The sequence below is a fragment of the Lampris incognitus genome, chromosome 5 (genome assembly GCF_029633865.1).
Source record: "Lampris incognitus isolate fLamInc1 chromosome 5, fLamInc1.hap2, whole genome shotgun sequence".
NCBI classification, from domain to species: Eukaryota; Metazoa; Chordata; class Actinopteri; order Lampriformes; family Lampridae; genus Lampris; species Lampris incognitus.
In genome coordinates, this window is record NC_079215.1 from 16,597,296 (window position 1) to 16,625,244 (window position 27,949).

At 42.7% G+C, this 27,949-nt stretch overlaps 2 protein-coding genes across 5 annotated transcripts; both read left to right on the top strand.

Moving 5' to 3' along the window:
• On the top strand, positions 1-5,788 carry LOC130112457 (galectin-related protein-like). Its single transcript, XM_056279805.1, has 5 exons — positions 1-33; positions 2,122-2,214; positions 2,300-2,388; positions 3,787-3,970; positions 5,645-5,788. The coding sequence occupies exons 1-5, from the start codon at positions 1-3 to the stop codon at positions 5,786-5,788; spliced, it is 543 nt and encodes a 180-aa protein (XP_056135780.1).
• A 2,588-nt stretch (positions 5,789-8,376) lies between these two features.
• On the top strand, positions 8,377-27,234 carry aftpha (aftiphilin a). 4 transcript variants are annotated; one of them, XM_056280832.1, is made up of 10 exons: positions 8,377-8,550; positions 10,421-12,120; positions 15,935-16,098; positions 19,534-19,663; positions 21,260-21,316; positions 22,957-23,079; positions 23,865-23,928; positions 25,282-25,365; positions 25,863-25,986; positions 26,812-27,234. In XM_056280832.1, the coding sequence occupies exons 2-10, from the start codon at positions 10,459-10,461 to the stop codon at positions 26,954-26,956; spliced, it is 2,553 nt and encodes an 850-aa protein (XP_056136807.1). In that variant the 5' UTR covers positions 8,377-8,550; positions 10,421-10,458; the 3' UTR covers positions 26,957-27,234. The 4 variants fall into 4 exon arrangements, with proteins under 4 accessions (XP_056136807.1, XP_056136808.1, XP_056136809.1 ...); XM_056280833.1 differs by having other exon boundaries at positions 23,868-23,928; XM_056280834.1 differs by lacking the exon at positions 25,282-25,365.
• Positions 27,235-27,949: the final 715 nt, after the last annotated feature.

A 27,949-nucleotide genomic window follows, 5' to 3' on the forward strand; every position in this document is an offset into this window, starting at 1 on the left:
ATGGCGAAACCGACTAGAGTTGACGGGAAAAAGGTAAATAACGAGGTTTCTAACTTTAAACTCTTGACTCGAAGAGGCGGTGGGCCGCTAGAGCTGCCGTGGCGGCGGGAGCGGCGGCCGTCGGTCTGAAATTCAATAACTTCAGCCGCTTTCACTTACTAGTGAAGTCCGTGTTTGTCTATTGTCCCCCCCCCCCCCGAGACGACGTGGGTCATTCAACTGAAAGACCTGTTACACCGGGTGCCATTGCGGTGAAGGGGCGCCCCCTGTCACTGCAATACGTGCCGGACCCAACTGAAATATTAATATTTAATAGTATTTACTGGTGGAATCCATTTCGTGATTGTCGCCCCGCTGCCGAAATACTAAACACGGGGACGGAACTTGCCCGCGCTCCCAAATTGATTGACAGGTCTCTCAGTACAGAGACAACAACTAAGCCTGAGTTACTAGTGATTTTCTAGCGCTGTGTAAGCCTCTTTACATCGCTAATGGTAGTGAAGTTCGGAGTAAAACAAGCCCATATTTTTAATAAGATTAGCTGAGAATATCGATGTCAATTCTTAACAAACTCTTCAGTTATTCACGTAAATATACCTCAATTTGATACGGTCAAATCAAATCACAGACTGGGCCATAATCGAAACACGTAATATTTTCTGACATCACTTAATTATTCTGATCGCCCTGCATTTCTACACTCTTTCTGCTAAAAGAAGTAGCATAGCATTCCGTTTGTTCTATTTGTCTCTTTTTAAAAGAGTCCCTTTTCTAGGCAGATTTATTTGTATAGCCCTAGATCAGTGTTTCTCAACCCAGTCCTCAAGGACCCCCTATCCTGCAGATTTTCTTTGCAATCCTGAATAGGTACCTGTTTGTAGTTATTCAACCAATCAGCAATGAATGTCCGAGTTTGCACACCTTGCATAATTAAGTGCTATGAGATGACTGGTCGAGTAAGTACAAGCAGGGCTACCTAGCAGGGTTACAATGAAAATCTGCAGGATAGGGGTTCCTTGAGGACTGGGTTGAGAAACACTGCCCTAGATCACAGTTTAGCCCCTGGGATTTTCACAATCACAATTTCATTCTTTACCCTTACATTCTGTATAAGGTACAACACAGAATAACAGAAAAACAGTTTGTTTAGCAAACTGATACTTTCTCATGATGTAATCAGACACACTTATTTACACACAATGTAATTGTGTAGTTGTACTCAAAGGTCAGCTCGTGAATATGAATCCAGACTAAACCACTACCACACAGTTCTTCAGACAGTTATGGTTAAATGTATTGAAAAAACAAAAGCAAAATACTAGTTATTAACATGTAAAAACTGTTGCTGAATGCTTTATTACATCATTTAGACATGAAAAGTTAAATCTGCTGATTTCAGTCCAAACTTGTCACCCTTTCTTTATTGATAATGCTGCGTTCCATTCAAAGGCCGACGTCAGAATTTCCCAGTTGAAATTTTCAATTTTCGACCTTCAAGCGGTCCGAGTGTACAACATCAAATATAAACAAACAAAACATGGCTGACCGTGACAAACAGTTTTTTTTGTTTTTTTTTTGTTTTTTTGGCAAGTGTATAGACAACTGAACTGTCAGCAGTGCAGCCTCCTTGCATGTATAAACCAAACGGAGGAATAATTTTTGTGCAGCGAAGATAACGTTAAGCGATTGTTTACTGTAACCAGCAACCTAATAACATTGGCAACATATTTTGCCATCAATTTACAAGAAGAACAGGTTTTACTACATGATATTATGAATCATTTTAATGAAATACTGGCAAATTTACGTTGCCTTTTAGTTGATGGTTTACCATTAACACTGTGTGCCTCCATGGGTGCTTCCATTGTTGTGTGACGGCAGACAACCTTTTCTCCATGAAGTTGGGGTAGATGGATTTGCCCCGAGTTTACGATTAGGAACTCTGACTTTGAGTGGCGTTCCATTGTAGTTTTTCTAGTAGGAAGTCAGAAAGTCTCGAATTCTGAGTTTTTGTTACGCGGCATAAGCCATTGTATTGTTATGATAAAAATTCTGTTATTGCCGCAGATAATAAGAGCTTATTATGATCTGTTGTAACTAATGCTTGTCTTTCATTTTAAGAGCCGTGATTACCCACAGAGTTATGACCACCTCCAGAAAGTGGACAGCAGGCAAAGATCTTCCTCTCCTTACCAAAACCCCAAGAGTAATTTGGTAAAATATTGGTCCTGTAAACAAGGATATTTAACTAACTCTGGTTGTCACTATATCTAAACACATGAAAATGTGTTCATTTTAGGCAGTTCCATTCAGAGGTCCAATCAAGGGTGGTATGCGACCGGGAAAGAAGGTCATAGTGGTGGGTGTTATAGATTCTCAACCAAACAGGTAAACATTAGTGTGAATACAGTTAATCTCTTAAGTCACAATGTGAGTTCCCTTTTCAGTGGCAGCCTGCACAGTCTCCAATAATCCTTTTGTCTTGGCTGAAAAGCACCAGTTTATAAAGTTCCCTCGTCAAACACACACAGTCCAGATGGCCAGCAGTTCCAAGATGTTTCTCTCCCTACCAACTGAAGCATACACATTAAAGACGAAATCCCTAGAGGTGTCCGGGTATCATAGCGGTCTATTCTGTTGCCTACCAACATGGGGATCGCCAGATCAAATTCCCGTGTTACCTCTGGCCTGGTCGGGCGTCTCTACAGACACAATTGGCCGTGTCTGTGGGTGGGAAGCCAGATGTGGGTGTGTGTCCTGGTCGCTGCACTAGCGCCTCCTCTGGTCGGTCGGGGCGCCTGTTGGGGGGGGGCTGGGGGGAATAGTGTGATCCTCCCATGCGCTATGTCCACCTGGTGAAACTCCTCACTGTCAGGTGAAAAGAAGCGGCTGGTGACTCCACATGTATCGGAGGAGGCATGTGGTAGTTTGCAGCCCCCTCCTCGGATCGGCAGAAGGGGTGGAGCAGTGACCGGGACAGCTCAGAAGAGTAGGGTAATTGGCTAGATACAATTGGGGGGGGTGAAATCCTTGATTCGCAGATCTGCCTCTCCCTCTGACAGTGAGAACTACAAACAAGATGTAGCAGCCATTGTCGCTCATGTGCTGTCAGCTCAGCAGTAAAAACAGCTCCCACCCTTGTAGAAATGGCAACCTCAGACCAAAGCTAACACAGGCGATCTAATATATTACAAACTACATCAAACTTCACGGGACACTGTTCCACTGCAATATTGATTGTAGAATTGGTGAATCAGCTGACCAACAGAAGCATCACCACATTGTCATCACATTTCTGTCTGTTTTTCCTGCTTGAATAAAAGTGTTTGCTGCACCAGTGTTCATTCTACTCGACTGCAGAGTGTCTCCAACCATGGTTAATATGCTTGTTAGTGTTACGTAACATGACCCCATGATCCAGATGGATAAGATAACGATTTATTATTTGAGGAAAACTCCAGATTTTAGCTTTAATGAAGGCCTAGAGGTTAGTCACACAACAGCGCATCCCACCTACTGTATACAGCGGTGTTTGTTGTCTCTATGCGGGCTATGTTCAGTGGAGCTGAAAATGGTGCAATAAACATAACATTAAGTTTGCTATCTGTTCACCATTTCACTTTATTAATAGTTTAAACAAATGGACATTACTGATAAGATTTAGAGGATATGTATGCATCGCTGCATGCATGTATTATGTATGTGTGGCTGTCCACCAACATTTTTGGTCCTCTGATAGAAATTATACTTGGCCCCTTAATTGTTTTGGCTTGTGTGCGTCTGCAGGTTCTACATTGTCTTGTCGTGTGGCTGTGGCTCATTGAAAGAAGCTCCATCTGATGTGGCCCTGGAGCTCAGTGTCAGGTTCAAAGAGCGCCTGGTCCTCCGCCGGGCCTGTGTGTCCAGGACCTGGAGTGACACTGAGAAAACCCTCCCATTCTTCCCTTTCATCAGGGATCAGCCTTTCAGGGTATCAGTACCTTATTCCCAGTGTCAGACAGGGTAACACAGGTGGTATGAGGGGAACACTGTTTGATGTGGCTGGGTCACACTCACAGCCCTCACAGCATGTTTGTTGGCAAACATGTTGTTATTTAATCTCCTGAGCAATAGGGGCACGCAGAAATTTACAAATTGCTCCATTGATGGATAGGTTCACTTTTTTTTCCACCCAAACTTAATTAAAAACATTGCGGGGCATAATTTAGAAACACACAGACTAAAACACTGATCACTTCAGAATTGAGAAACTTGCCACTTAACTGAATTTACTCACCAGGCTTCCACACAGTCCAATGGGGCCATTGTTTAAGCCTTTAAAAGCCATGATATATCTCATTTTTCAAGATGGGAAGCTCACAGTATGATTATACATAACTTCATTTTGTTTATTCAGAATATATTTTGAATCAATCAATATCTGTTAGGACTTGGAACAACTCTTTTTTTTAGTTGATGCAGTACATACCAACCATCTGTAAACTGAAGCATGTGAGATTGGGAAGTAGGCCAGCAGTCCCATTGCGTTCGCTACCGCTGCTGCCTTCCAGAGGCTGGCGTGGAAGTAGCCAGGAAAATGTATTTGCAGAAGTTCAAAATCAAGTCATTTTAACTTGGTAGTTGATTGTACTGTAAGCTTCCCATTTTTGAAAAGGAGCTATACCATGGTTTTTGAAGGCTTAAACGGTTCCCCCACTGAATTGTGTTGAAGCCCAATGAGAAGATTCATCCATCTATCTATCCATTATCCAAACCACTTATCCTGCTCTCAGGGTTGCAGGGATGCTGGAGCCTATCCCAGCAGTCATTGGGCGGCAGGGGGGGAGACACCCTGGACAGGCCGCCAGTCCATCACAGGGCCGACACATTCACACCTAGGGACAATTTAGCATGGCCGAATCACCTGACCTACATGTCTTTGGACTGTTAGAGGAAACCGGAGCACCTGGAAGAAACCCAGGCAGACACCACACAGAGAACGACCCAGGATGACCCCCAAGGTTGGACTACCCTGGGGCTCGAACCCATGACCTTCTTGCTGTGAGGCACAAAGTGTTAAGTTTCTTAATACTGAAGGGGTCAGAAAGGTTTTTCTCTGTACGATTCTAAATGAAACCCGACAACTTGTTTATAAGGTTGAGGATACGAAAACCGAACCCAGCCTTTAATAGCTGAAAATATGTCTACCAACACAGGGATCGCCAGTTTGAATTTCGGGCGTCCCTGATGACACATTTGACTGTGTCTGCGGGTGGGAAGCCGGATGTGGCTATGTGTCGTGGTCGCTGCACTAGCGCCTCCTCTGGTCGGTCGGGGCCTGTTCAGGGGGGAGGGAGAACTGGGGGGAATAGCGTGATTGTCCCACGTGCTATGTCTCGCTGGCGAAACTCCTCACTGTCAGGTGAAAAGAAGCAGTTGGCGACTCTGCATGTATCAGAGGAAGCATGTGGTAGTCTGCAGCCCTTCCCAGATTGGCAGAGGGGGTGGAGCAGCGACCAGGATAGCTCGGAAGAGTGGGGTAATTGGCCGGGTATAATTGGGGAGAAAAAGGGCGGAAAAATCTAAAAAAAAAAAAAAAAAAGGAAAACGAAAAGAAAATGTGCGGAACAAACAGTGATGATGACTAAATCCTCTTTTCCGCCAGATGGAGATCTGCTGTGAACAAAGTCGCTTTCGTGTCATGGTGGATGGGCAACAGCTTTTCGACTTTAACCACAGAGTGGCGGCTCTTGAGGCAGTAGACACCATTTGGATCAAGGGCAGTGTGAAGATTACCAAATTGGGCTAAATCTAAGGAATCTCAAACTTTACCAACTTTCAGGTGAAGACGATACATGAAAGGGTGATAAAGGAGGTATGTCATATTTAAGGACAGGAAGAGCAACGGATCCCTGGGATTCACATTGCCTGATGCTGCTTTCCATTCAGCTTGGAAGTCAGGGTTTTCGACAACCTACTAGAATAATAGGTATAATACTGAAACAGAAATAATGAGCTGGGCAGGCCTCCGAGAATCAGCAAAGATTTTTCAACTCCCAACATTTCTGAGCTACGGTTGTGTATCTCTGGCCTTCACGTGTGTTATGTGGTTATGAGAAAGCTGCAACTGACAAGTGGAAAGAAGCGCTTGGTGACTCCACATGGTAGCCTGCACCCTCCCCGACGACTGTTGAGGATGTGCAGTGGCAGGACCAGAACCATGAGAAATATCTATATCTATGTAATTAAGTCATCATGTACACTTTGAAAGTGATGTGTTTAGTTGCTCTGTATGCTCATCAGTTTGCTGATTTAGTTGGAAGTACCCAATGTCAGTGTTTCATCATCCATGCAGTCATCTTTCTTGGGACTGACCATGGTCCAAGTTGTGGTTGTTTCCCCAAATTGCTGCTTTGGAATGGTTTTAAATTTAGAGGTGGGAACTTCCAACCTGGCAATCCTGACTTCTTATGTTAAAAGGGGTAAAGTAAAATACTGCCTGTTTGCATTTATGCCGACAGTTTGACTGCAAAATGGAAGGGACACATGAACTGAAGACTGCCTAGAAAACAAGATTGAAGTTTTCCTTTTAAATTGGTTTGTATTTTTAGTTGATATTGTTTATTTGCAAGAACAATAATCTTATATAATTTGATAAATAATCAGACACTGTGTGATAACTGCTACCTTTTTGGTTTTAACTGTATTTACTCTGGAATTATTCATGAGGACTCACGCACAAATTCAAGCATTTGTTTGTGATTGTGAGTTTATACCTGGCCAACATTGATTTACTACCACTACGCCATTAAGTCAGTACAGTTGGTGGCACTGTAAATGGAGATGTTTTGTCAGATGTCAACTCCTCCAAGGTGGACAAGAGTTGAAGGAATTTGTATGGGGTAATATGTAAAGGGGCCAGTTCTTTTTGTTTTTTTCTTCACAACAAAAACCTTCGATTTTAACCTTCAGGGCTTTTAGCCTACATTATTTTTACTTGAATCAAACTATATTGAGGACAGTCTCAGAAAATGTTTTGAATTCCCCAGATCCTCTAAACACTCAGTAGTGACAAATAAGCCGAGTGAAGGATCAGGGCCACAGTGCCCTCGCAAAAGAAATAGTGCCTGGTAGAGAGGACAAGGAGGCCTTTTCTTTTGAATAAAAAGCAATAGTTTGATTTGATGCGAAAATATGTAATGGCTACCTCTAGCCAGTTTCAGAGTCTCCAGTCTGTCAAAACAGATTCATTAATATTAGTTTTATGGACAGAAACTATATAGTGAAACTACAATGGTAACTTGCCAGAATAAATGTTTTTATATGCATAAAGCAATCCACCTGATTTAGATTCTGATTTAGGTGCAGAAGTAATGAATATCAATCTCACAGTCAGATTTTATTATGTTAAAAAATTTAGTTACATCAAAGTGCCTCGAGCAAATGATAATTTATAATTCAATATAATCGTTTGTCTTTCAATGATATTGTATTGGGATGAAATTCGGATTTTGTCATACCTTGGTACAACTTTTGTTGTCTAAACTAATAACGAGAATTTATTGCCCAAAATTTCTCACAAAATATCGTCTGAAATATTTGAGGAAGTACTATTTGAAAACTAGTTTTGGTTTGATATACTTAACTTTACCAAACAGTTCAATGTGATGAACATCAGTTGGATTCTTGAACGTGAAAGCGTTGCTTATGTAAACTATCCATCCATCCATCCATCCGTTATCCAACCCGCTTATCCTGCTGTCAGGGTCGCGGGGATGCTGGAGCCTATCCCAGCAGCTGGGCGGCAGGCGGGGCGACACCCTGGGCAGGCCGCCAGGTCATCACAGGGTAACTGTGATACATATTGATATCAGGTAAAGTTCCATATGATTATCGTGGAAACTATTTTCTGTATCACTCATTACTATAAATGCCCAGTTTCACACAAATGGGCATTTGTAGGCATTTGTAGCTGAATTAATTTAAGAAGAGTAAGTGAGAAGGGGTAGGATACTTCCGCCCACTCCTTTTCGAACAGGTAACAGATAATCTGATACATACGCAGATCTGTTCGCTGAGTTTGATGTGTGGACTGGATTTGTTGATCACTTCAGATTATTGGCAATAAGGTTTATCTGTACGTTATCCTGCTCATTTACACGTTCGAAATAAATCATACATTCATTCTGTGTATACAATGGAAGCATTTTTTTCTGACCTGAACCACCTCCAGTCCTATCTACATATTATGACATATTAGGAATTTTCTTTCGTTGGATAAAGTGATAGTTTTTTATTCTCTGATTTATTTCATTTTATTCTCCGAGTCCTGTTGAAACGTGTTGCCTGCCTCGTCGCGGTGCATGTCGGGTATTTTTCGGGCAGTGGGGGGCCAAAGTATCACTAACCGGCTGACTCAACCCTAGTTTTTACTTCAGTACTAACCGTCTACTTCTGCGTTGTCAGCGTCGATTTGAGTCAGATGGAAATCCTAAATCTGTCGGCGTCTTTTTTACCGAGTCATGGAAATAACTAATCAAGACCCCACGATCAGCTGAAATGTTCCCTTTTGTGAGTAACAGCCTTCTACTGTCAACCAACCCGGATGTACAGGATAAGCTAACGTTAGCCTGTTAGCCAAATGTTAGCCAGAATTGCTGGAATATATATGTTGATGGCGTTAGCATTAGCTAGCTGCGCAGTTCAGCTAACTCGGAATATTTAACCTGTCAACCTGTGACTTAGGTTGTCTGTCTAACGGGTTTTTTTGTTTGTTAATACCGTACTAGCTAATGGGTTTAAGGTGATTAGACGCTCAAGTGTATGTTGCATGAGTACTTTAAATGAATCGGTAAGTGGGTTCTACAGTAATAGCGCCTTTTAATAATAATCCACGTAGCATGTTAACTAAGCTAACACTGTTACCACATTTCAGTGAGTCGAAGAAGCACAAGCTAAGTATTTTGGCCTAATGGCTTAGATAGCAAACTGATTCTTGTCATTGTTATGTTAATCTTGGCCATGTCTATCTACGTGTCATCCACGCACCAATGTTGGTCAGGTGTCAGCTATTCGTATAGCATGAAAATCAGTTTCACCCCAAGTGTGAAACGACAAATTGTAAACTTGGAAAAGTAACAAGTTGGTATTCCGGGCGTTTGTCAGCTAAGTGGAACTTGTATGCCAACTAAATAATTGTCAATGAGGCTTATTAATCATGTTTTCTTTCTGCTCGAGAAAGCTGCTGGCTTGACAGATCAAGTTGGTCTCTCGGCAAAGGTTGCTAATTAGTTAGCTTTTTAGACATACCGAGCACTACATTGTTAGACCCACCAGCTGCTCTCTCAGTGTACACATGTATAATCTATCTGACCAACTGAAGATATTTGGTGTACTCGGCCTAGTTGTTCTCAAAGGTCATGTGAACCCATAACGTAAATAAACAAATACCCTTTGAGATGGATCATCGACTTCTTACCGAAGTTCTCTCAGGATAGATTAGGGACACTGTTACTCTCAGAAATATTTTTGGGTTTTTGTAATAACTGTTTTGCTTCTATGTGTACAACTCGGCATTACATTGGTTTAAACCATCCCCTCCAAGGTGTTCTTTGTGATAAGGAACAAACAAAAAAAGCAAACAAGCCTTTTGTTAGACTCCCATTGCTGGTGTTGCAGGCAAGAAATGTGAACAGGCTTTCCCAAAGGCTTTCGGAAGAAAGGTTGAAGTGGTATGGTGATACAAACTCACAAGGAGCACAGAAATATATATATATAAGAAAAAGCCCTTGGAGAAAATCTCCCTTAATTTTCCAGGTCATTTTTAGATATTATTGTCTCTAAGGTGGACAGGGAAACAGTGGTAAAATGACTTGCTCTATCCTGTAAAAACAGTAATAGCCCTAGACAGTGGAGGTCGATATGTTCTTTGAATGACTCCAATTAAATTTCTGGTGGCATTCAATATTTTGATGCGAGTTGGCTAAAATTTGGCCTGAGGTTGGTGTTTTACCTTGTGCGAACACTTTGCAAGCTCAGAGTTCACGAGTGGAACCTGTTGGGTTAGAAAAGCATATTGAGGATCATGTTTCTCTCAGGCTCCCACTAAGAGCAACTACTCAAGCTGTGCCTAAGTTTTGTCCATCACAGTGTCAGTTTCTCATTAGTACTTAATTACTGTCAATTTTAAGACAATTTATTCTCTTTTAGTCAGGAGTAATTTAGTAATTAATTTTGTAGCTCAGTGTCAGCAAAACGCTGAGCTATTAGGCCGGGAGCACTGTCTAGAATTGGTCTAAATCTTCTCTTGTTAGTCAGAGGGTAGAAAGTGACTTCCTCCCGGGAGGTTCACATTAGTGAAGTATAAACATGTGACTTTTTCTTGAGCCTGATAATACTGAGTCCTTTGTCTCTTTTTTTCCCTCTCATTCTGTTTTTCCAGTTGTAGCCTGGGGAACCCTTCCAGACCATCAGAGAACCATGGAGCCAGACGTGATCCGTATGTTCTCTTCCTCCCCACCCCCAATGGAGGATGGAGCTGAGGATGAGGAGGATGAGTTTGGTGATTTTGATGGCTTCTCCAGCGTTCCCAACAGCCTTAGCTTCTCTGAATTTGATACCCCCACCACCTTCAACCAGGCTCAGGCTCTGACTGCCACCTCTCCACCTGAGTTAATCAATAATGGTAGGGTGGTCCAGGGGCTCCCCAGCCTCACCTCCACTAATGGGACAGCCCATCCGCCTGATGAGGTCGCTAAGGCCAATGGCACTGTGCATGGAGGCTGTCAGGGCAGCGGTTTCTCGGCCAGAACTGTCAACCGTGAGATAAAAAAAACTTTGTCAAACTCTCTGGATCACCCGGGGAGTGGCTTGGCTGGCAGCCAGCCTACCAGTGGTATGGATGGAGATGCTGAGGTGCTGACTAATGGGTATGTGGCAATGGAAGTTGAGGGAAGCCCTTCCTCACCAAATTCTGTCCACTGTGGTAAAAAAGGAACTTCCACTGAAGACAATGGGGCCCTCCCAACCTGCAACCCAGATGACGATTTTGCTGACTTTGCTGCTTTCTCAAATACTGAAGGACACTTTGGCCAGACGGCAAACACAAACAAGGACTCAGTTAATCCTCAAGGGGGTTGCTGGCTAGAGGAGGGTGTCTGTCAAGGGCACCGTTACATAGAACAGGGAATCACTTTGGAGGAAAATATCAGGGACATAAACAGAACTGGACCTGCTTCGGCCCACTCTGATTCCATACCTGTCTCTGCTGGGTCCCCTGATCGGGGCTCTCACTCAGTCGTTGACTCTAATCAAAGGGACACAGCCTTTGCACAAGAGCACTCTGCTTCTGAGGCAGTTTGCACTAAGGAGCCACCTGCCTTGAATTGTGTTGGTGTGGATGGCTCTGAGGACGTAGGAGCAGTCAGTGGGGAACACAGCCTCTCACTGGAGATGACCGCAGATGGCAACAGGGGACAGTCAGAAGGGAAGGGGTCTGGCAACGAGACAGAAACAGAGACGGAAACATCGTTTGGCCGGCCACTGTCTACAGATGCCTTGGAAGAATATGGGGACATGAGCACCACGGGCTCGGTTCCCTCCCCTCCTCTCCAAGAGGAAACAGCCACGCCCGCAGACCACAGCCAGCTGGCTGAGGATGAGGATTTTGGGGACTTTGGAGACGCGGGATCCTATGGTGGGCAGGGGTTCGCTGACTTTGAGCAGATAGAGGTCCAACAGGAGGAGAATGTGTCCACCTCTGCAAGGGAAAAAATGGATACAGTGGAGGACAAGGGTGCTGATGATGACGACGATGACTTTGGCGATTTTGACACCCCCAATTTTCCCCCCAGCAGACCAGAGGGGAAAGATGGAGGTGAATTTTCGGATTTCCCTGGCAGTGAGAGTTATGGGAATTTTAGTTGTGCATTTGTGGGTGTGGACTCAGAAGCAGACACAGGATGGAGAGCCTTCAATGAACCTGAACAAGGGAAAGGGGAGGGAGATTCCTGGGCAGCATTTAGCGATGAGCCCAGCTCTGTTGCACCCCAGGTAATACAAGAAAATGGGTCACAGGACATCAGAGCTGTTGCTGCCCCTCCTCCCTTTAGTGACCAAACCTGCCGGACAGATGCTCATTCAGTAAGTGGCTGATCTTATAGTCAAAGAAATTTCACTACCTTACTTAGATAATTTAGATTTTTGGAAATGTTTAGGAATATAGACTGTTTTAAAGGAATTAAAGTTGCCGATTTCGTGCATATTACTTAAACGATAGTTGAACATGTTAACAATTGTCATATGAATAATTGATTAATCATCAATAATTAAGATACAAAGCACACCTTTTTCTCAGTTGAAGTTTTATTTAAACAATTTTAGCGGTACATTAGTTATGCAAAACATTAATTTATGAAGTACAAGCAATTAAAAAGAACAAAATAAAGCAATAAGGCTCTCGTTTTGAAATGGCTGCTCTTGTATGCCTGTCCTTATTCAACAAATGGTACCGGCAAATAAAACAATATCAAATGGGGTGCAGATACTGCCATTTCTAGACTAACAAGGCAGGCCAAACCAAACCCATTTTTTAAATAAACAAAAGTGCTGTATAAAAGGAAAATAGAAAATACTCCAAACCTCTCTCCACAATAAACTTAAATTCTACTGGTTTGTATTTAAAGAGAGACTGACATGCCCTTTCTGAACACATTTTTTAACATTGGGAGTTTGAATCATAACCAAAAATAGGTGTGGTTTTATGAATTCAAAGCCATTGGCTAATGTCTTCCTGGGTGGGTGGGGCTCGGTACCACTCGTCACTTGTTATTTACAAAAAATGTGAGATAGCGAGAGGGAGATCCTCTGCGAGGATTACAGTTTCGAGGAGGAGGATTTGGTGATACAAATAACTGTTAGGTAGATAGATGATAGATATTTAGGTAAATAGATAGATAGCAATACGCCGTAGCAAGATCGATAATAAATTCTCAGCAAAATAGCACAAACTCGAGCCAAGTAGCTAGCAGGAGGGGGTGGAAGAACGGCTTCTCCGTGGTCTATAGCATCTCGCTACGGACACACCCTATATGCAAATTGACTGGTGTCTACGTATCCACCGGCACAATTTGTCATTGGACACCATCTACAGTCAATCACAGATTCATCTCGAGTGGCCGCAGGCACGCTGATTTGGCCGCTGAATTTCTCCGTGGTCACATTCCATCTCGGAACTTAGCCTGTCAATAGGAATTTTCAGATTTTGATGTCAGTATCACTTGAAGAAAATTAATATATCAGGACTAGAGCTAGGCGATATGGACAAAATCAAATATCACGATATTTTTGACCGAATACCTCCTATATCGATATTGTGACAATATTGTAGAGATGACTATTGTTGCCCTCACAAAATATTTACAGGTTTTGATAAACACATTAGTAATGTGAATATGATGTCCAAACAGGTAGAGACAAATAATATAACAGCTAGAACAGTTGTTCAGAAAATTGCATCTCTTTACTGTAATGCAGCCTTTAAAACCAGGAAAAGACAACACTTATGTCATATCAGATGATAGCTTATCACAATATCACGATTATCACGATATCGATATATCGATATACTGCCCAGCCCTAGACAGGACTGCTTCTTCCTTTGTTGCGCCTGTAGTTTTTCTGAACTGCAAATGTGAATTACGCCCTCTGGTGGTATAACAGTTAATATACGTGTGCTCCGGAGAAATGGTACACAAAATATACATTGTCAGTTAATACATTTTTAATCAGTTAAATTCTTAATGGCGGTTAATGATTAATCATTAACATCGCTAAAAGGAATAGTTTGGGTTTTTCGAAGTCTTTCAATTTTGTACAATACTCACTTCTCAATTAGTACATAGGTAGATTTCATTTTCATAGGCATCTACCCACAGATCTTGCAGTGTCCAGTACAGTGCAATGCAATTAATGGAGGACAAATTCACAATCCACGTTCAGTGCAAAAACACTCCACATTTCGGAAAAGGTAACATGATGCTGCTGAAGTCTATCATAGTGAATTTGAGTGGTCATTTTAAAAATGTCCATTTGTTTTTATTGCCAAATGCCCTCTGTGTTTGCCTTGCTGTCCTACTTCCTGCAGCAGCCTACAGGCAATTACCAGTAGAAGTCAATCTGCCAGGACACAGCAAAGCAGAAACTATTAGGGAATTTAGCTATGAAATTGATTGCAAAGTTTTAAATTGACCTCTCAAACTTGCTATGATAGACACCATGTTAGCTTTGGCTGAACTGTGGAGTGTTTTTTTTGCACTGGTTGAGGATTGTGGATTTGTTCTCCATTAATTCCACTGAACTGTAGATGGCAGGTTGTGTGTCCAGTTTACCGTATATTTGAAATTTAGGATTTATGTGTACAAGCATTAGTTGAAGTGACAGATAACACCTGTCAAGTATGTTTATAAGAGGTAATAAAGTGTATACCAGGAAGTAAAACAGGTTTGCTGCAGCAAAATAAATTCCATACTTATGTATCCCCAAGCTAGTATGAGAAGTTTACAGAAGCATAAATAATTCAATTTATGTGTTCAAGAGGTAATGAAAAATTTGCTTTAGCAAATAAAATTGAAATGGTGGCTCTAAATTATTGTGTATACGTTGAGGAAATGGTGCAGCAAACAAATGGATATAGGTAAAGGAATCCTGGTTCACACAGCGATTATCTAATTTGTCCCCATCACCCCCCTCAACCCCAACGTTGCCCGGCCCTACATTCTTCAGGTACTTATGTTGTAGTTTTACGTACAGTTCATTTGCAAACATTAGGGCTGTGTATTAGAAAGAATTTTGATAATAGGATTTGTACCAATATATTGTGATACTACCAACACTGCAATATTTTGCAATGTTTTGTCAAAGTTTTAGAAAAATATCAAAGAAAACTCCTTATTATGCATCACATCAGAGTAAACAGCCATAGCTAGTGTGGTACTGGCAGCGCCTGCTGTTGCTGTGATTCTGTGCAGACCTGTTACAATACTGCACCTGCTGCCTAGTGGTTGGAGATGTAAACGACACAAGGAAGTAGTGCTGCTGGCACATCTCTGTGTGTAATCCTAAGAATCAGTGCAGTGATTTATGAAAATCGGGACAATATTGTAAGAGATAGTATTGTGATACTCAAGTATAAAGATATTTACTTGCGCCCCTAGCAAACGTTACCACTAGGCAGAGGTTGGTGGAAGCTAGGTGCTCCTGGGTTACACAGCCATGTTGGCTGGCTGCCATTAAAACCTGTCTAACTTGACCCCAGAGGAAATGGTGGTGTTGGTAAGAAAATAACTAGAGAGGCAGGTTTGTGATAAGATAGTCATACAGTCAAGGTCTGTGTGCATGTGTGTGTGAGAGAGAGCGCCCCCCCCCCCTGTTCCTCAACAATTAGTGTCTACTTGCCCCTCAGTAAGGCCCTTGTCTTCCAACCACTGCTACCTACAAGCCACTCATAGACCATCAGTAGTAGAATTTCATTATATCTATTACTGTCACTAGAACAATGTAGTTGCAATTTTCAGCTCCTGGTGTCCATCAGTAGAAGATTGTTATTGTACTGGGCAGGTTGCAGTGACCATTAGTGGAAAACTGAGGTTTTACCGGGCAGCTCCCAGGTGGCTGCAGTAGTAAACGATGTAACTTCAGATGTGAAGCAGAGTGGGGCTACTAAAGAGCCTGCCTGTTGAGCAGACCTTTCCTAGAGAAATCGAGGTCTTTGAAAAAGAGTCCTCTTGTTTAATCTTTAACAGTAACTGACGATGTTAGAAATACTAAACATTTGTCAAGGTTCAGCCAGCCACCAGTTCTTCAGCTTGAAAAAATTACTAACTTTAAAAATTCTGTTAAAAAAAAGTTGGAAAAGCCAGTTTTTCACGTGACTCAGTGTGTTGGTTTGTTCTCGCAGGCGTCACTGTCTAGCCGTTTGGAAAAGCTGTTTCAGAACAGCTTCCCTGAGACTCCTGTCCCTCAGATGGAAGAGGAGGTGATGCCCTTGAAGAGCGTTCTGGAGACTCCCAAGGAGATACCCCAACCTGGACAAAAGGAGGAGAGGATGCCAACTAGCAATGGGTTAGTCTGCTATAGTCCTATATACAGAGAAATTGTCAGGATGAAGACCCTTTTGTGGCTTGGTATGTGATATATCATAAAAATTCCATGTGGGAGCACTAGATGCAGTGTGTGGGCTCTATTTTCTTTATTCATATTTGTCTGTCCTGCACCTACCAATATTAGTGGAATGTGTAAATCTGAGGTGCCCCTTGAGCTCCCAGTGGCTGCCCATGTTAAACATGGGAGGCTTTTAGCCTCTAGCAATATTTAAAGCGACCCTACAGGACCTACACATAGATTGATGTGCTAAGAACACAAGAGCTTTCATAACCCTATTAGCTAGGAGACTAATATTGCTTAAATGGAAAAGAAAATGTCCTTCCATTCCATTATCCAAGCCGCTTATCCGAATTGGGGTCATGGGATGCCGGAGCCTATCCCAGCAGTCATTGGGCGGCAGGCAGGGAGACACCCTGGACAGGCTGCCAGTCCATCACAGGGCCGACGCATTCACACCTAGGGACAATTTAGTATGGCCGATTCACCTGACTACATGTCTTTGTACTATGGGAGGAAACCGGAGCCCCCGGAGGAAACCCACGCAGACACAGGGAGAACATGCAAACTCCACACGGAGGACAACATGGTATGACGCCCAAGGCTGGACAACCCCTGGGTTTGAATCCAGGACCTTCTTGCTGTGAGGTGACTGCGCTAACTACTGCGCCACCATGCCGTGAAGAAAATGTCCTCTAACTTTTAATTATTGGATGAAAGACCTTTTGCGTTATTTGACATTAGAACAAATTCGATACTCGATGAGGCAGTACGAGTATGTTTTATAGCTATCTGGAAACCTGCTTTGATAAATCTAGAAAGACTGGATGCCACAGACTTCCTAGTTTTATAGAGACTACACACCCCACTTTTTAACTCATTTATGTAGTATTTATTTATTTGTTTATTTCAATTAGAATTTATTCATATTGTTTTGATGTTATTCGTCCGTCGCAGCGACGAGGACCATCTAGTCATCCTGTGATGGATGACTGATGACTTGCGCAAGGATTAAAGTGAGGAAGAGTTGCGCATCATCAACCCCACACTCTTGTCCGAGACCACCTACTACCAGTGGCAAGACTAGCAAGGTGACTGGCAATGGAGACGGATGCAGATTTTTCCTCAGGGTTTCTTCCTGAAGCCTTTCCCATAGACTAGTATACCCGCAAGGCAGCGGAGGTTATAAATCAGAGTTTGCCTTCTCCTAGATGAACTGCCTGACAGGCAGACGAGCTTCATCTACCCAGGTTTGAAATCAGAGTTGTCCTCCTAGTCTGGCTGCCAACCATGGCTAACCAGTCCAATCGACCCACCCGGTTATACCGCCGGGAACTCGTCGCCCCCGCAGCAGACTTTATGAAAACAGGAGGTACCACGAGAAAGTGCTGCTGCGGACACATTTGCATAGGAGCGGCCATATGCTAAGGTCCTGATGGACCCGCTGCAATCACTACACCAGGAAGCGAGAGGCCACCGCACCGCTTCGCATTCCTTTTGGCAAGTAGGACATCTAGCCCAATACTTGCCACCTCCCTATTGTTTTGATAAAGACTATGGGGAAAGTCATGGGAGGGATGATTTTTACTGTTTGACAGAAAAATAAAACACCTTTGGGCTGGGCAGAGAAATTGTTTGAGCCAAAAAAAAAAAAAAAGATCTGTTCACGTGAGACTGTCATTTACCTGAGGTTATGATTTGATTTAATACCAGCAGCATGTGGCTGGCTAGCAATACCATCTAATTTACACTGTTGTTGCCAGTAATTGGCACGTATGACATGAGATTAAACTAGGATGCTGGAATGTTAGTGCATGAGCTACATTAGTTGAATATATTTGGTAATAATAAGATAATTAATATTCAGTGTGTTTTTTTGTGGGGAGATTTTTTTTCTCCCCAATTGTATCCGGCCAATTACCCCACTCTTCCGAGCTGTCCCGGTTGCTACTCCAACCCCTCTGCCGATCCGGGGAGGGCTGCAGACTACCACATGCCTCCTCCGATACATGTGGAGTCACCAGCCACTTTCAGCTGACAGTGGGGAGTTTCGCCAGGGGGATGTAGCACATGAGGGGATCACGCTATTCCCCCCAATTCCCCCTTCCTCCTGAACAGGCGCCCCGACCGACCAGAAGGAGGCTCTAGTGCAGCGACCAGGACACATATTCACATCCGGTTTCCCACCTGCAGACATGGCCAATTGTGTCTGTTGGGACGCCCGACCAAGCCGGAGGCAACACAGGGATCCAGTGCGGCAATCCTGTGTTGGTAGGCAACAGAATAGACCGCCACGCTACCCGGACACCCTTATTCACAGTGTTGAGTTAATACTAGTTTTGCGCAAACATTATATGCTTTAGAAGAACTGCCCATGGTGACAAACTCATTGGGTATTATTTTTAAAAGTAGAACTGACCCTTCAAATGTCAGATGGGAGACTGCAATGTGTAAAGGACTAAGTTGTCCCATTTTTGGATTAACCTTAAAAACCTGACATGGTAATTTTTCAGGATATGAGATAGTGTCCGAGTATGCCTATTCATAATTTCACTATTTAGTTGAAAGTGTGATATTCAACAGAGTCCATGGAAAGCACTTCTGAAGGTCTGATTTTGGTTTTGGAGAAAGGAATAAAATATACATTGCCCTCTCAGTCATTCACAAAAACAATTGGTTGGTTTTACAGTTACCCCATCAACGTGTTTTCACCCATTTCCCTTTCTTGTAGCTGTCTTTTTTTGGGGGGGGGGGATTTTTCTCCCCAGTTGTATCTGACCAATTACCCCTCTCTTCTGAGCCGTCTCGGTCTCTGCTCCACCCCCTCTGCCGATCTGGAGAGGGCTGCAGACTACCACATGCCTTCTCTGATACATGTGTAGTTGCCAGCCGCTTCTTTTCACCTGACAGTGAGGAGTTTCACCAGGGAAACGTAGTGCGTGGAAGGATCATGCTATTCCCCCCAGTTCCCCCTCACCCTCGAACAGGCGCCCCGACCGACCAGAGGAGGCGCTAGTGCAGCGACCAGAACACAGACCCACATCCAGTTTCCCACACACAGACATGGCCAATTGTGTCTGTAGGGATGCCTGACCGAGCAGGAGGTAACATGGGGATTCAAACCGGGGATCCCCGTTGGCAACGTAATAAACTGCTATACCACCCAGGCGCCCCCCATTTAGCGATGTCTTTGTACTAATCTAGCACTGTGCATTGCACCAAAGCTGCTTTAGTTGCTCTTGGTGGGGTGTCGGATATCTGAGGAAGCAGGCATGGCTGCTAAGTGCTGATAGGTGGATTAGTGTGTCAATTATTATTTTGCAAAAAGTCAATTCCGTTTCAGCAGTACTATTTTATATATAGAATCTAAGGTACTGTGTCTTTCCATTGGTCCAGGACCATGCACAGGGACGTTTGGAGGCAGCTTCAGGACATCCACGAGGCTTTTGGCCTCCGACACCAGTGGGGTGGTTCCCATAGCAACAAGACCCTTCTGTGCTCCCTGGGAATCGACATCCGAAACATTGTGAGTTTTCTTAATGTTTTCACGTGATCAGTATTCCTCCTGTCAATGCAATGAATTTCAACATGAGTACATTCTGTTTGATTTGTACTTTTTAAAATGGTTTCATGCTTTACAAACAATAAAACCAATATTTATGAAACTACAGACAGATTGGAAAATAAATATTAGTCATCAAGATAAACAAGCTTTAAAGCCAGAATAAATAGGTATCTGTTCCACCGATATGTTTTAAGAATTAAACATGAAAAAAGATGAAAACATGACTAATTCCTTTGACCTCGTAGAGTTGGCAATGTAGACACACAGCATGTTTACCAAATCTGTCTTCAATTATGCATGATTTCTCTGACCTATCAAGAACAGGAAAGATGAAACTGACATGGCCTCCGCTTTAATGTTTCTACATCAGTATGAGCTACATCTTCAGGCAGGGATTTCTAAGCCTTCCCCAGGTTCTGGCTGTGGACCCGAGGTGGAACTAGGACCTTGAAACATCCTTTCTGTCTCTGGAGAGTAGCTGAATAGATTAGACAGAGGTGGAAAAAACAGTAACAACATAAAACCATTTGTTAAAACATGTAAAGACAGATAGTTAGTTAGAAAGATTTATATAGACAAAAGGATAGGTTGAACATTAAAATGGCAAGGTTTAACATTTTGACTAATAGACAGGTGATTTAAACATATCAACAGATTTCAGTGCAGTATTCTAAAAATATTTTGTTCCTGTTCAATTTTACATTCCTTTTTTCCCCCACTTTTTTAGTTCACCAGTCTATCTTTTCATCTTATCTCTTTAGTTTTTGTTTATTGTCTTTGTAATAACTTTGTTTTTAGACAAACATGATAGCCTTTATTCCAAAACTTTCATAATTTGGCCTGATAATAATTCCCTAAATGTCATAATTGTAGGGCGTCCAGGTAGCGTAGCAGTCTATTCCGTTGCCTACCAACACGGGGATCGCTGGTTCAAATCTCCGTGTTACCTCCGGCTTGGTCAGGCGTCCCTACAGACACAATTGGCCGTGTCTGTGGGTGGGAAGCCAGATATGGGTATGTGTCTTGGTCGCTGCACTAGAGCCTCTTCTGGTCGGTTGGGTCGCCTGTTTTGGGGTGAGGGGGAACTGGGGGGGAATAGCGTGATCTTCCCTCGCGCTACATCCCCCTGGTGAAACTCCTCACTGTCAGGTGAAAAGAAGCGGCTGGCAACTCTACATGTATCGGAGGAGGCATGTGGTAGTCTGCAGCCCTCCCAGGATTGGCAGAGGGGGTGAAGCAGCAACTGGGACAGCTCGGAAGAGAGGGGTAATTGGCCGGATATGATTGGGGAGAAAAAAAGGGGGGGCACCCCCCCCCCCCCGAAAGTGGTATTATTCGGTCAAAGAATTCCTAAAGTTACCTCTCATCTGCCTGTATGTGCCAGCATGTGTGGAAACCTTTGCAATCGGCCATTTGTAGAGTGGATAACTCGTATTTTTCATCACACCAAACTCTAAATCTATTTTATAACAAAGTAGATGGTGGCAAAGCTTTGTGGTGTAGCAAACTGGCCAAGCAGTCTGATTGAATGTACTATCACCCTTTCTCCACCCCCAGCTGTTCACAGGACAGAAGAAACAGCCACTCATTGTCCCCATGTATGCTGCTGGCCTGGTGAGTCCTTTTTTCCATGTACATTGTGGTGACACTTTGAACTACATGCAGCAAATGGTTTTGCAGATATGCTTCCCTTCTTTGAGGGGTGGGCGATTCATATCAAGGTTCAAGTTTCAGTGATCAGTCACTGTAGAGTACACCCATATTGGAACAACCTGAAACCTTTTTGATTTTATTTTGAATTCATTTATTGTCTATGCCTACTACAGTAAAACCACTCCAAACGGAACCACCTCTAAATCAAATTTCACTCAATACCAAACAAATTTCATTGTCCCAAAATATTTTCTTTTCCCTGCATACCCACAGTATTTACACTGGAAATTACAATGCCGGCTATCATATTATTACTATTCAGTGCCCCAAGAAGCCTGTAGGTTGAAATATGTTTTTTAATTGCTGACTCGTGTAAGTAGCTTTAGATAAAAAAACTAAAGGAAATGTAAATATAGAATGGCTCCACTATAGTGGAAATGTTCCAAAATACTGGTTGAAAATGGAGTTGTTTCTCAAAAAATCTAATAATCCTGGTTGATAAATGAGGTGACACCGTTTTACAAAAACGTGGATTATTATTTTACCTCTAATGCTATAATCTTTTAATAGAAAGCAGTTTCCAGTGCATTTCACTTACAAATATGTTTCGCTGTCAATTGATGGTAACTGCTAAAACTGTTAGTTTAAACATTTCCAACATTACATTTACATTTACTCATTTAGCAGGCACTTTTATCAAAAGTGACTCACTCAAAAGCGACTTGGAGTCAGCACATAGCTAATAAATTATTACGTCTCCAACAGGCACCATAGAGTGCTAGATAGTAAGCACAGAGTATATCATAATGTCAAATGCATTTACAGTGTAAGTGTGCCTTAGATCATAAAGTGATAGGGGATTCAGAAAAATAAGAAGATGAACTATGTCACATTTCAGTATCACAACGTATCATAGCCAAGAGTGCATTATCATGTGCAGGAAGTGCAGGAAGTAGAAGGAAACAGTGTTAATAGTAGAAAGTGATTCACATTAGCGGGACATGCAAAAAACTGTTTAAAAGTTGGGCTTAGGGACAATTTAAGGATTAAGATAGTCCTTGAAGAGGAAAGTTTTTGGGTCTTTCCTGAGGGAAGTAAGTGAGCCAATAGATGTGATGGAGACCGGGAGTTCATTACACCGTTTTGGGGCTAAGTGAAAGGAACGTCTGGACCTCAAACGTGTGTCTTTTGTGGTGAGCATAGATAGTAACCTAACTGGGATAGGACACAGAAGTTGAGCAGGAGTGTACATGCTAATATGGGTTTGCAGTTAACTTGGCGCAGTTCCTTGAACTGTCTGGAAAGCCAACAGCAAGTTTTGAACTTTATGCAAGCAGCAATATGGAGCCAATGCAACCATACAAAGAGAGGCAAGACATGTATATTGAGTATATGTTCTGGATTTATTAGTCATCATGAAGATGGGAAATAAAATATTCTCTGTGACCAGACCATCTTCTGTCTCCATCTTTCAGTGTAATTGTTTTTGACTCTCTTTCTGTATCTGTTTATCCATCTCTCTCTTTCTGTCTGTCTGTCCGTCTCTGTCCACATATCTTTGTCTTGGTAATTGTTTTTGACTGTCCGGCTGTGTCCTGAAGGGCATGCTGGAGCCAACCAAAGAACCTGTGAAACCCATATCTGCAGCGGAGATGATCGCCTCCATAGCACAAGCCCCTCCTGTGGATCCAGAGAAAAGCACGTGTGTCCCAGACACAGCCCAGGTGGGACTACATTGGGGTAGATCTCTGGTTCTTTTTAGATCTTACACATTGAGTTGACACATGTATCCTCTAAAAGTAAGAGCAACAGTACAATTAGCTTCAACTCGAAGACCACTGACATTACATTAGGCCTTCAGAAATGTGGTCAAAGGCGTGAAGTAAAGTGACTTAATTTTCTAAGTCTGGTTAGGCACATGTTCTGTACTAATAGTCTAAAGGCGCCGTGGTACTCCTAAATTCTCTACTACTACTACTACTTTCGGCTGCTCCCGTTAGGGGTCGCCACAGCGGATCATAAATGACATTCAATTTAGGTACTCCTAAATTGAATGTCATTTATTGGACTGTTTTAACAGGTTGTGCCTATCACAGTGCAAATAACAACAATCTTAAAGATAACATGAGAGCAGCTAATGAGAAAAAGCCTTTCAAATTGTAAGATAAAAGCGTAAATCATTTGTAACCTTTTGTGAGGAAGAAAAAAAATCATACAAAACATACTGATTAAAACCCAGGCTCATGCTGGTTAGTTTGTAATGTGATCAGATTAATACTTTGGTAAGTAACCAGCCCTGACCAAAAAGTCCTATTCTGGTGGATATAAAGGTGGTGCATTTTTGGATACACCAACCATTGTGCCATGTGGAGAAAAAAAAGTTAGTTTCCTGCTCTGTTGAAATCCATAATACAGGTTGATTGTAGAGAATTTTAATTTGTGGAAGTGGAACTATTTCTGAAAGCCTTTAATTTAACTTTTCCCCCTGTCTGGTCCTGGTTCTCTCCAGCAGGAGGTGCTCCCACCCGTCCAGTTTGACTGGAGCAGCAGTGGCCTTACAAACCCCCTTGACGGTAGGACCCTCCCCCACAACCAGTCATCTCTGGTTTTCTCTGAACAGGATCCACCACTTTCTTCTTCACTTCCTTTCCACTTTCTCACCAGGCACCCTTGCCTCCATCCATCAACACACTAATGTTGTAAATATCTCAGTCAGATCTGGCTCAGGTGACTGTAGTCCAAAGTTCACCAACCACCTTCACTTATAGACAAAATTATTCAATTGTCCACCTACCTGTGTTTGTCAGCCAGTCTCAGTGTTGAATCGTAACGGTAGCTGGTCGTAGGGATGCCCATTTGAAAGAATTTTCGTTGTCAACAATTACTCAAATGATTGGAAAAATTATCAATGTTTGCCTGGTCTAACCGGCCAGACTCACGAGAGTCATCTGGAGAATGGGGATCGTGCCCACTCCTGTCTTCCTGTGAGAAAGTTTACTCACCCTGTTAATTCAGCATGTAGAGAAACTGGGATGTGAGGAAAAACAACATTACAAGACTGCAGATTTTAATTAATGGCGAATAAATGATTTCCTTGTTTATCTTACAGTCAGCAGTCATTATTTTATTTAAGAGTTGATGTAAATTTGAATTGAAATATGTAAGCTCAAGCAAAACCTAAGCCATAGAAAATCATCAAGTGAAACAAAATGTCAATGTTTTTATTTAAAAGTTTCAGCTTGTCAACATGTTCAAGGTGAAGTCCTGAATGCAGTGTTTTCACTGTAAGCTCCGTGGCTGGTGGAACCATTTGGTAGCAATACTGGTACAATTTGTTTACTTCTTGAGACTGATGGTGGTGGTTACATGAGCTCAAAACCACAACTACAGTCATCAGCTACAATAATTTGTGGTTGATTACTCATGAGCACCTGAAGCTGGTAGTGTAGGCTGACTGACCAGACACAGGCTGAGTTCTCTGAATTTGGTGGTAAACACACACACACACACACACACACATACCATCGGATAGAGTGTGTGACATGCATTTCTCATTAATCCCACGCCTCAGCCAAACAAACTGTCTTAAACCAACCAGATGGTTCCTTTAAATGTTCTTCTCTAACTCAGGCTCTTGGCCTTAAGGTCTCATCTCATCGACACACATTTTCACCAGGCTGTAAAATTGAGCTTAGTTTGTTAACCCGTAGATGCCTTCTCTCTTTTTGACCACTGACCCAACTACCTCTCTCTTTATTTCTTTCCTCCTTTCCTTCTGTCTCACTCTATCTCTGTCCCACTCTTGCTTTCTCTGTTTTTTCTGTTTTATTTTTTTCTCTCCCTTTCTTTCTCTCTCTCCCTTTCTTACTCTGTTTTTTTTTAAACCTTGGCTGCCCCCTGGGCCTGCTGCCCTGTTGGCTGTGCAGCAAGTGGCGGTTCTTCTCTATTGAACCTGGATTTCTTTGGTCCTGTGGAGGATTCTGGCTCCACCAGCTCCACCTCCATTCCAGGTCAGCAGCAGCATGGCCTTTTTCTCCTCCTCTGCTTCCCAATCACAGAAAACCACCTCTCCTCACCAGTTTCTTTCCAATTCCTACTTCTCTACTATGGGGGAATCACCATCTGATCTGAGATGAAATAATTGTTGTCAGTGATTACCAGTGATTTTTGGTCCTGTTTGCTGAGGTTTTGCTGGCAAGCGTCTTGCTGGAAATTTCAATCAAAGGCTTTGGTGTGGTTGGATGGCCTTGCACTCAGAGAGGTCACCTCCCCGACCACAGAGTTTTGTTTCCCTGGACTGTCATGCCAGTCAGAGTAACCTTGAAGAAGTCTTACCTTATCTGCTCTAGGAATGATGCGCTAACTGGCTGTCCAAAAGGAATTTTCCACTTGGAGTATTAATAGTTTCACAAAAAAAAAAGAAGAAGAATCTCAGATTGGCATGATGGGAAATGTGAAAACAGTGTGCTCTCCTTTGGTAAAACCTTGTGTTCTCTGTGCTCCTCAGGCGTGGACCCAGAGCTCTACGAATTGACCACCGCCAAGCTGGACACCAGCAGCTCCACCAGCCGCGTGGCCGACGCGTTCGCCCGCCTCATGTCCACCATGGAGAAGACCAGCACCTCCACAAGGTCATAGATCAGTAGGCAAAGGTCATCACTGAATGACATGCCCCGCCATTAAAATAAAACAAACATAGCATTTGAGATCCCATAACCAGGTGGGCAGCACAGTGGCTAAATGGTGGTTGCTCACATGTGACAGCAGGAGGTTTCTAGGTTTGATCCCAGTGGTTTTGTTAGGAGTTTGCACATTTCTTCACTTTTGTTTTTCTTCCTCAATCCAAAAGCATGCATGATATTTAATTTGAAAGTGATATTGCCCGTAGGCATGCACAGTCTTGATTGTGATGATGTGGCATGAAAACCGAACGGACAAGTGAATAAACCACCTGCTATTGGTCTTCATGATAAAGGCAGGGAAAGTTAAAACTATTTAAGAAGAAATTCAGTTCAAGAAATTAACTTATTCACTACACAAATTCTGCACACTACGTGGAGTGATCAGATGCTCATTTTGACCCGTGTAGTAGACACAACCCATCATTATGAGAGGTGTAGATAGACAGCTGTATCTCCAGGATCTCCATTTTTCTCCTGATATTTTCCTGTATTTTGATTAACCCTGATCTAATAGGACAGTTACAGAGTCTATAGATGGATGATAAAGAAGTTCTTACATATACAGCATATATAGTACCAGAGACGGAGTCATGCGTGTAGACCTAGGTAGATATACAACCCGGAAAATTAGCTAGACATAAGTCCAAAGGTAGAATTAGAAAAGTGTCCAGATGGGTTTATACGTACATGGATAAGTTTTTAGGTAGAAAGTAGGTATTGTACTGTGATCTGATGTGTTGCCGGTGGTCTTGTTTTTATCTCTGTGTTGGACAGGAAGCCCAGAAGGGAAGAGAACCTGAGCGAGGAGGCAGCCAAGGTCATCGCAGCCCTGCCAGACCTGTCCTTCATGCAAGCCAAGGTCCTAATGTTTCCCACCACACTGACGCCTCTGGGGTACTCCCAGTCTACACCAGACTGAGCACCCCTGCTGCCTCCTCCCTGGTCCCGAGCCCTTGCCACAGACCCCGCCACCGACACACACACACACACACACACACACACATACACACACAGTGTCCTATCCTCAACTTTATCCCACTGTTTTCTTTCTTTTTTCTTTTTGCTTCCACATGGTGGCTTCCTGCCCTTTATTTTATATTTGCTCTTTTATTTCTGATTTTAAACAAGTTAAGCATTTATATATCGGTTTGAGATATGGATTAAAGCTGGTCGGATCCGGCGGGGTGTGGGAGTCAGCTAATGTCCTGCACATAAAGCTCACTAACCTGGCTGATTAGCGCTGTTAAAGGGTCCTGGGAGGGCTGGGTTTGGGACATGTGTACATATAATCAGGGACAAATAGTTTATTTTCCCGCTCTTTGTTTTTATATCTGAAATACCTTTTTTCCCCCCCTCCTCGAAAATACTTTTTTTTTTTTTTTTTGGCTCTGTGGTCTCTGAAGGAAACACTGGCAGATATCTTGGTGAACTGAAAAGGAATAAATGACATATATTTGTCATTTATTATTTAATATATATCATACAAATATATATATATGAACTTGAAACCACACTGCCTGCAAAATCTAACTGAATGTTATTCCCCTGTTTAGGTTTTGTTTATGTAGATTTTACATTTTATCATATACTTGATTTGTATATGTCAAGGCTCCAGTTGTCTTCTGTTGTCCCTTGCTTGTTGGTCGTGGTGTTTTGGGTCCGTCCGTTCTCCCTATCAGCCACCGAACGACAACGTCATTCTGTGTTCAGGGTGGGGACATGGCACCAGCCAGCTGGTGGAGGATGATTCAGGAGGTTACATAGTTAAGACACGACACAGCAGAATTGTAGACAACAACTGGGCAGCAGAGACAAAGTCAAAATCAGTCTCTAGTCCCAGTCCATAGTGTTCATACAATCGCTTCATATTATATATATCTGACAGATCCAGAGTGATGTCCATGACAGCAGC

Excerpts from the sequence above, each read along its gene's own strand:
- aftpha (XM_056280832.1), top strand. The coding sequence starts at position 10,459 with ATGGAGCCAGACGTGATCCGTATGTTCTCTTCCTCCCCACCCCCAATG. Across the intron at positions 16,099-19,533 it reads AGGATGCCAACTAGCAATGG|GACCATGCACAGGGACGTTT; the intron begins GTTAGTCTGCTA and ends CCATTGGTCCAG. Across the intron at positions 23,080-23,864 it reads GTGTCCCAGACACAGCCCAG|CAGGAGGTGCTCCCACCCGT; the intron begins GTGGGACTACAT and ends GGTTCTCTCCAG.
- LOC130112457 (XM_056279805.1), top strand. The coding sequence starts at position 1 with ATGGCGAAACCGACTAGAGTTGACGGGAAAAAG. Across the intron at positions 2,389-3,786 it reads ATAGATTCTCAACCAAACAG|GTTCTACATTGTCTTGTCGT; the intron begins GTAAACATTAGT and ends GTGCGTCTGCAG. Across the intron at positions 3,971-5,644 it reads TCAGGGATCAGCCTTTCAGG|ATGGAGATCTGCTGTGAACA; the intron begins GTATCAGTACCT and ends CTTTTCCGCCAG.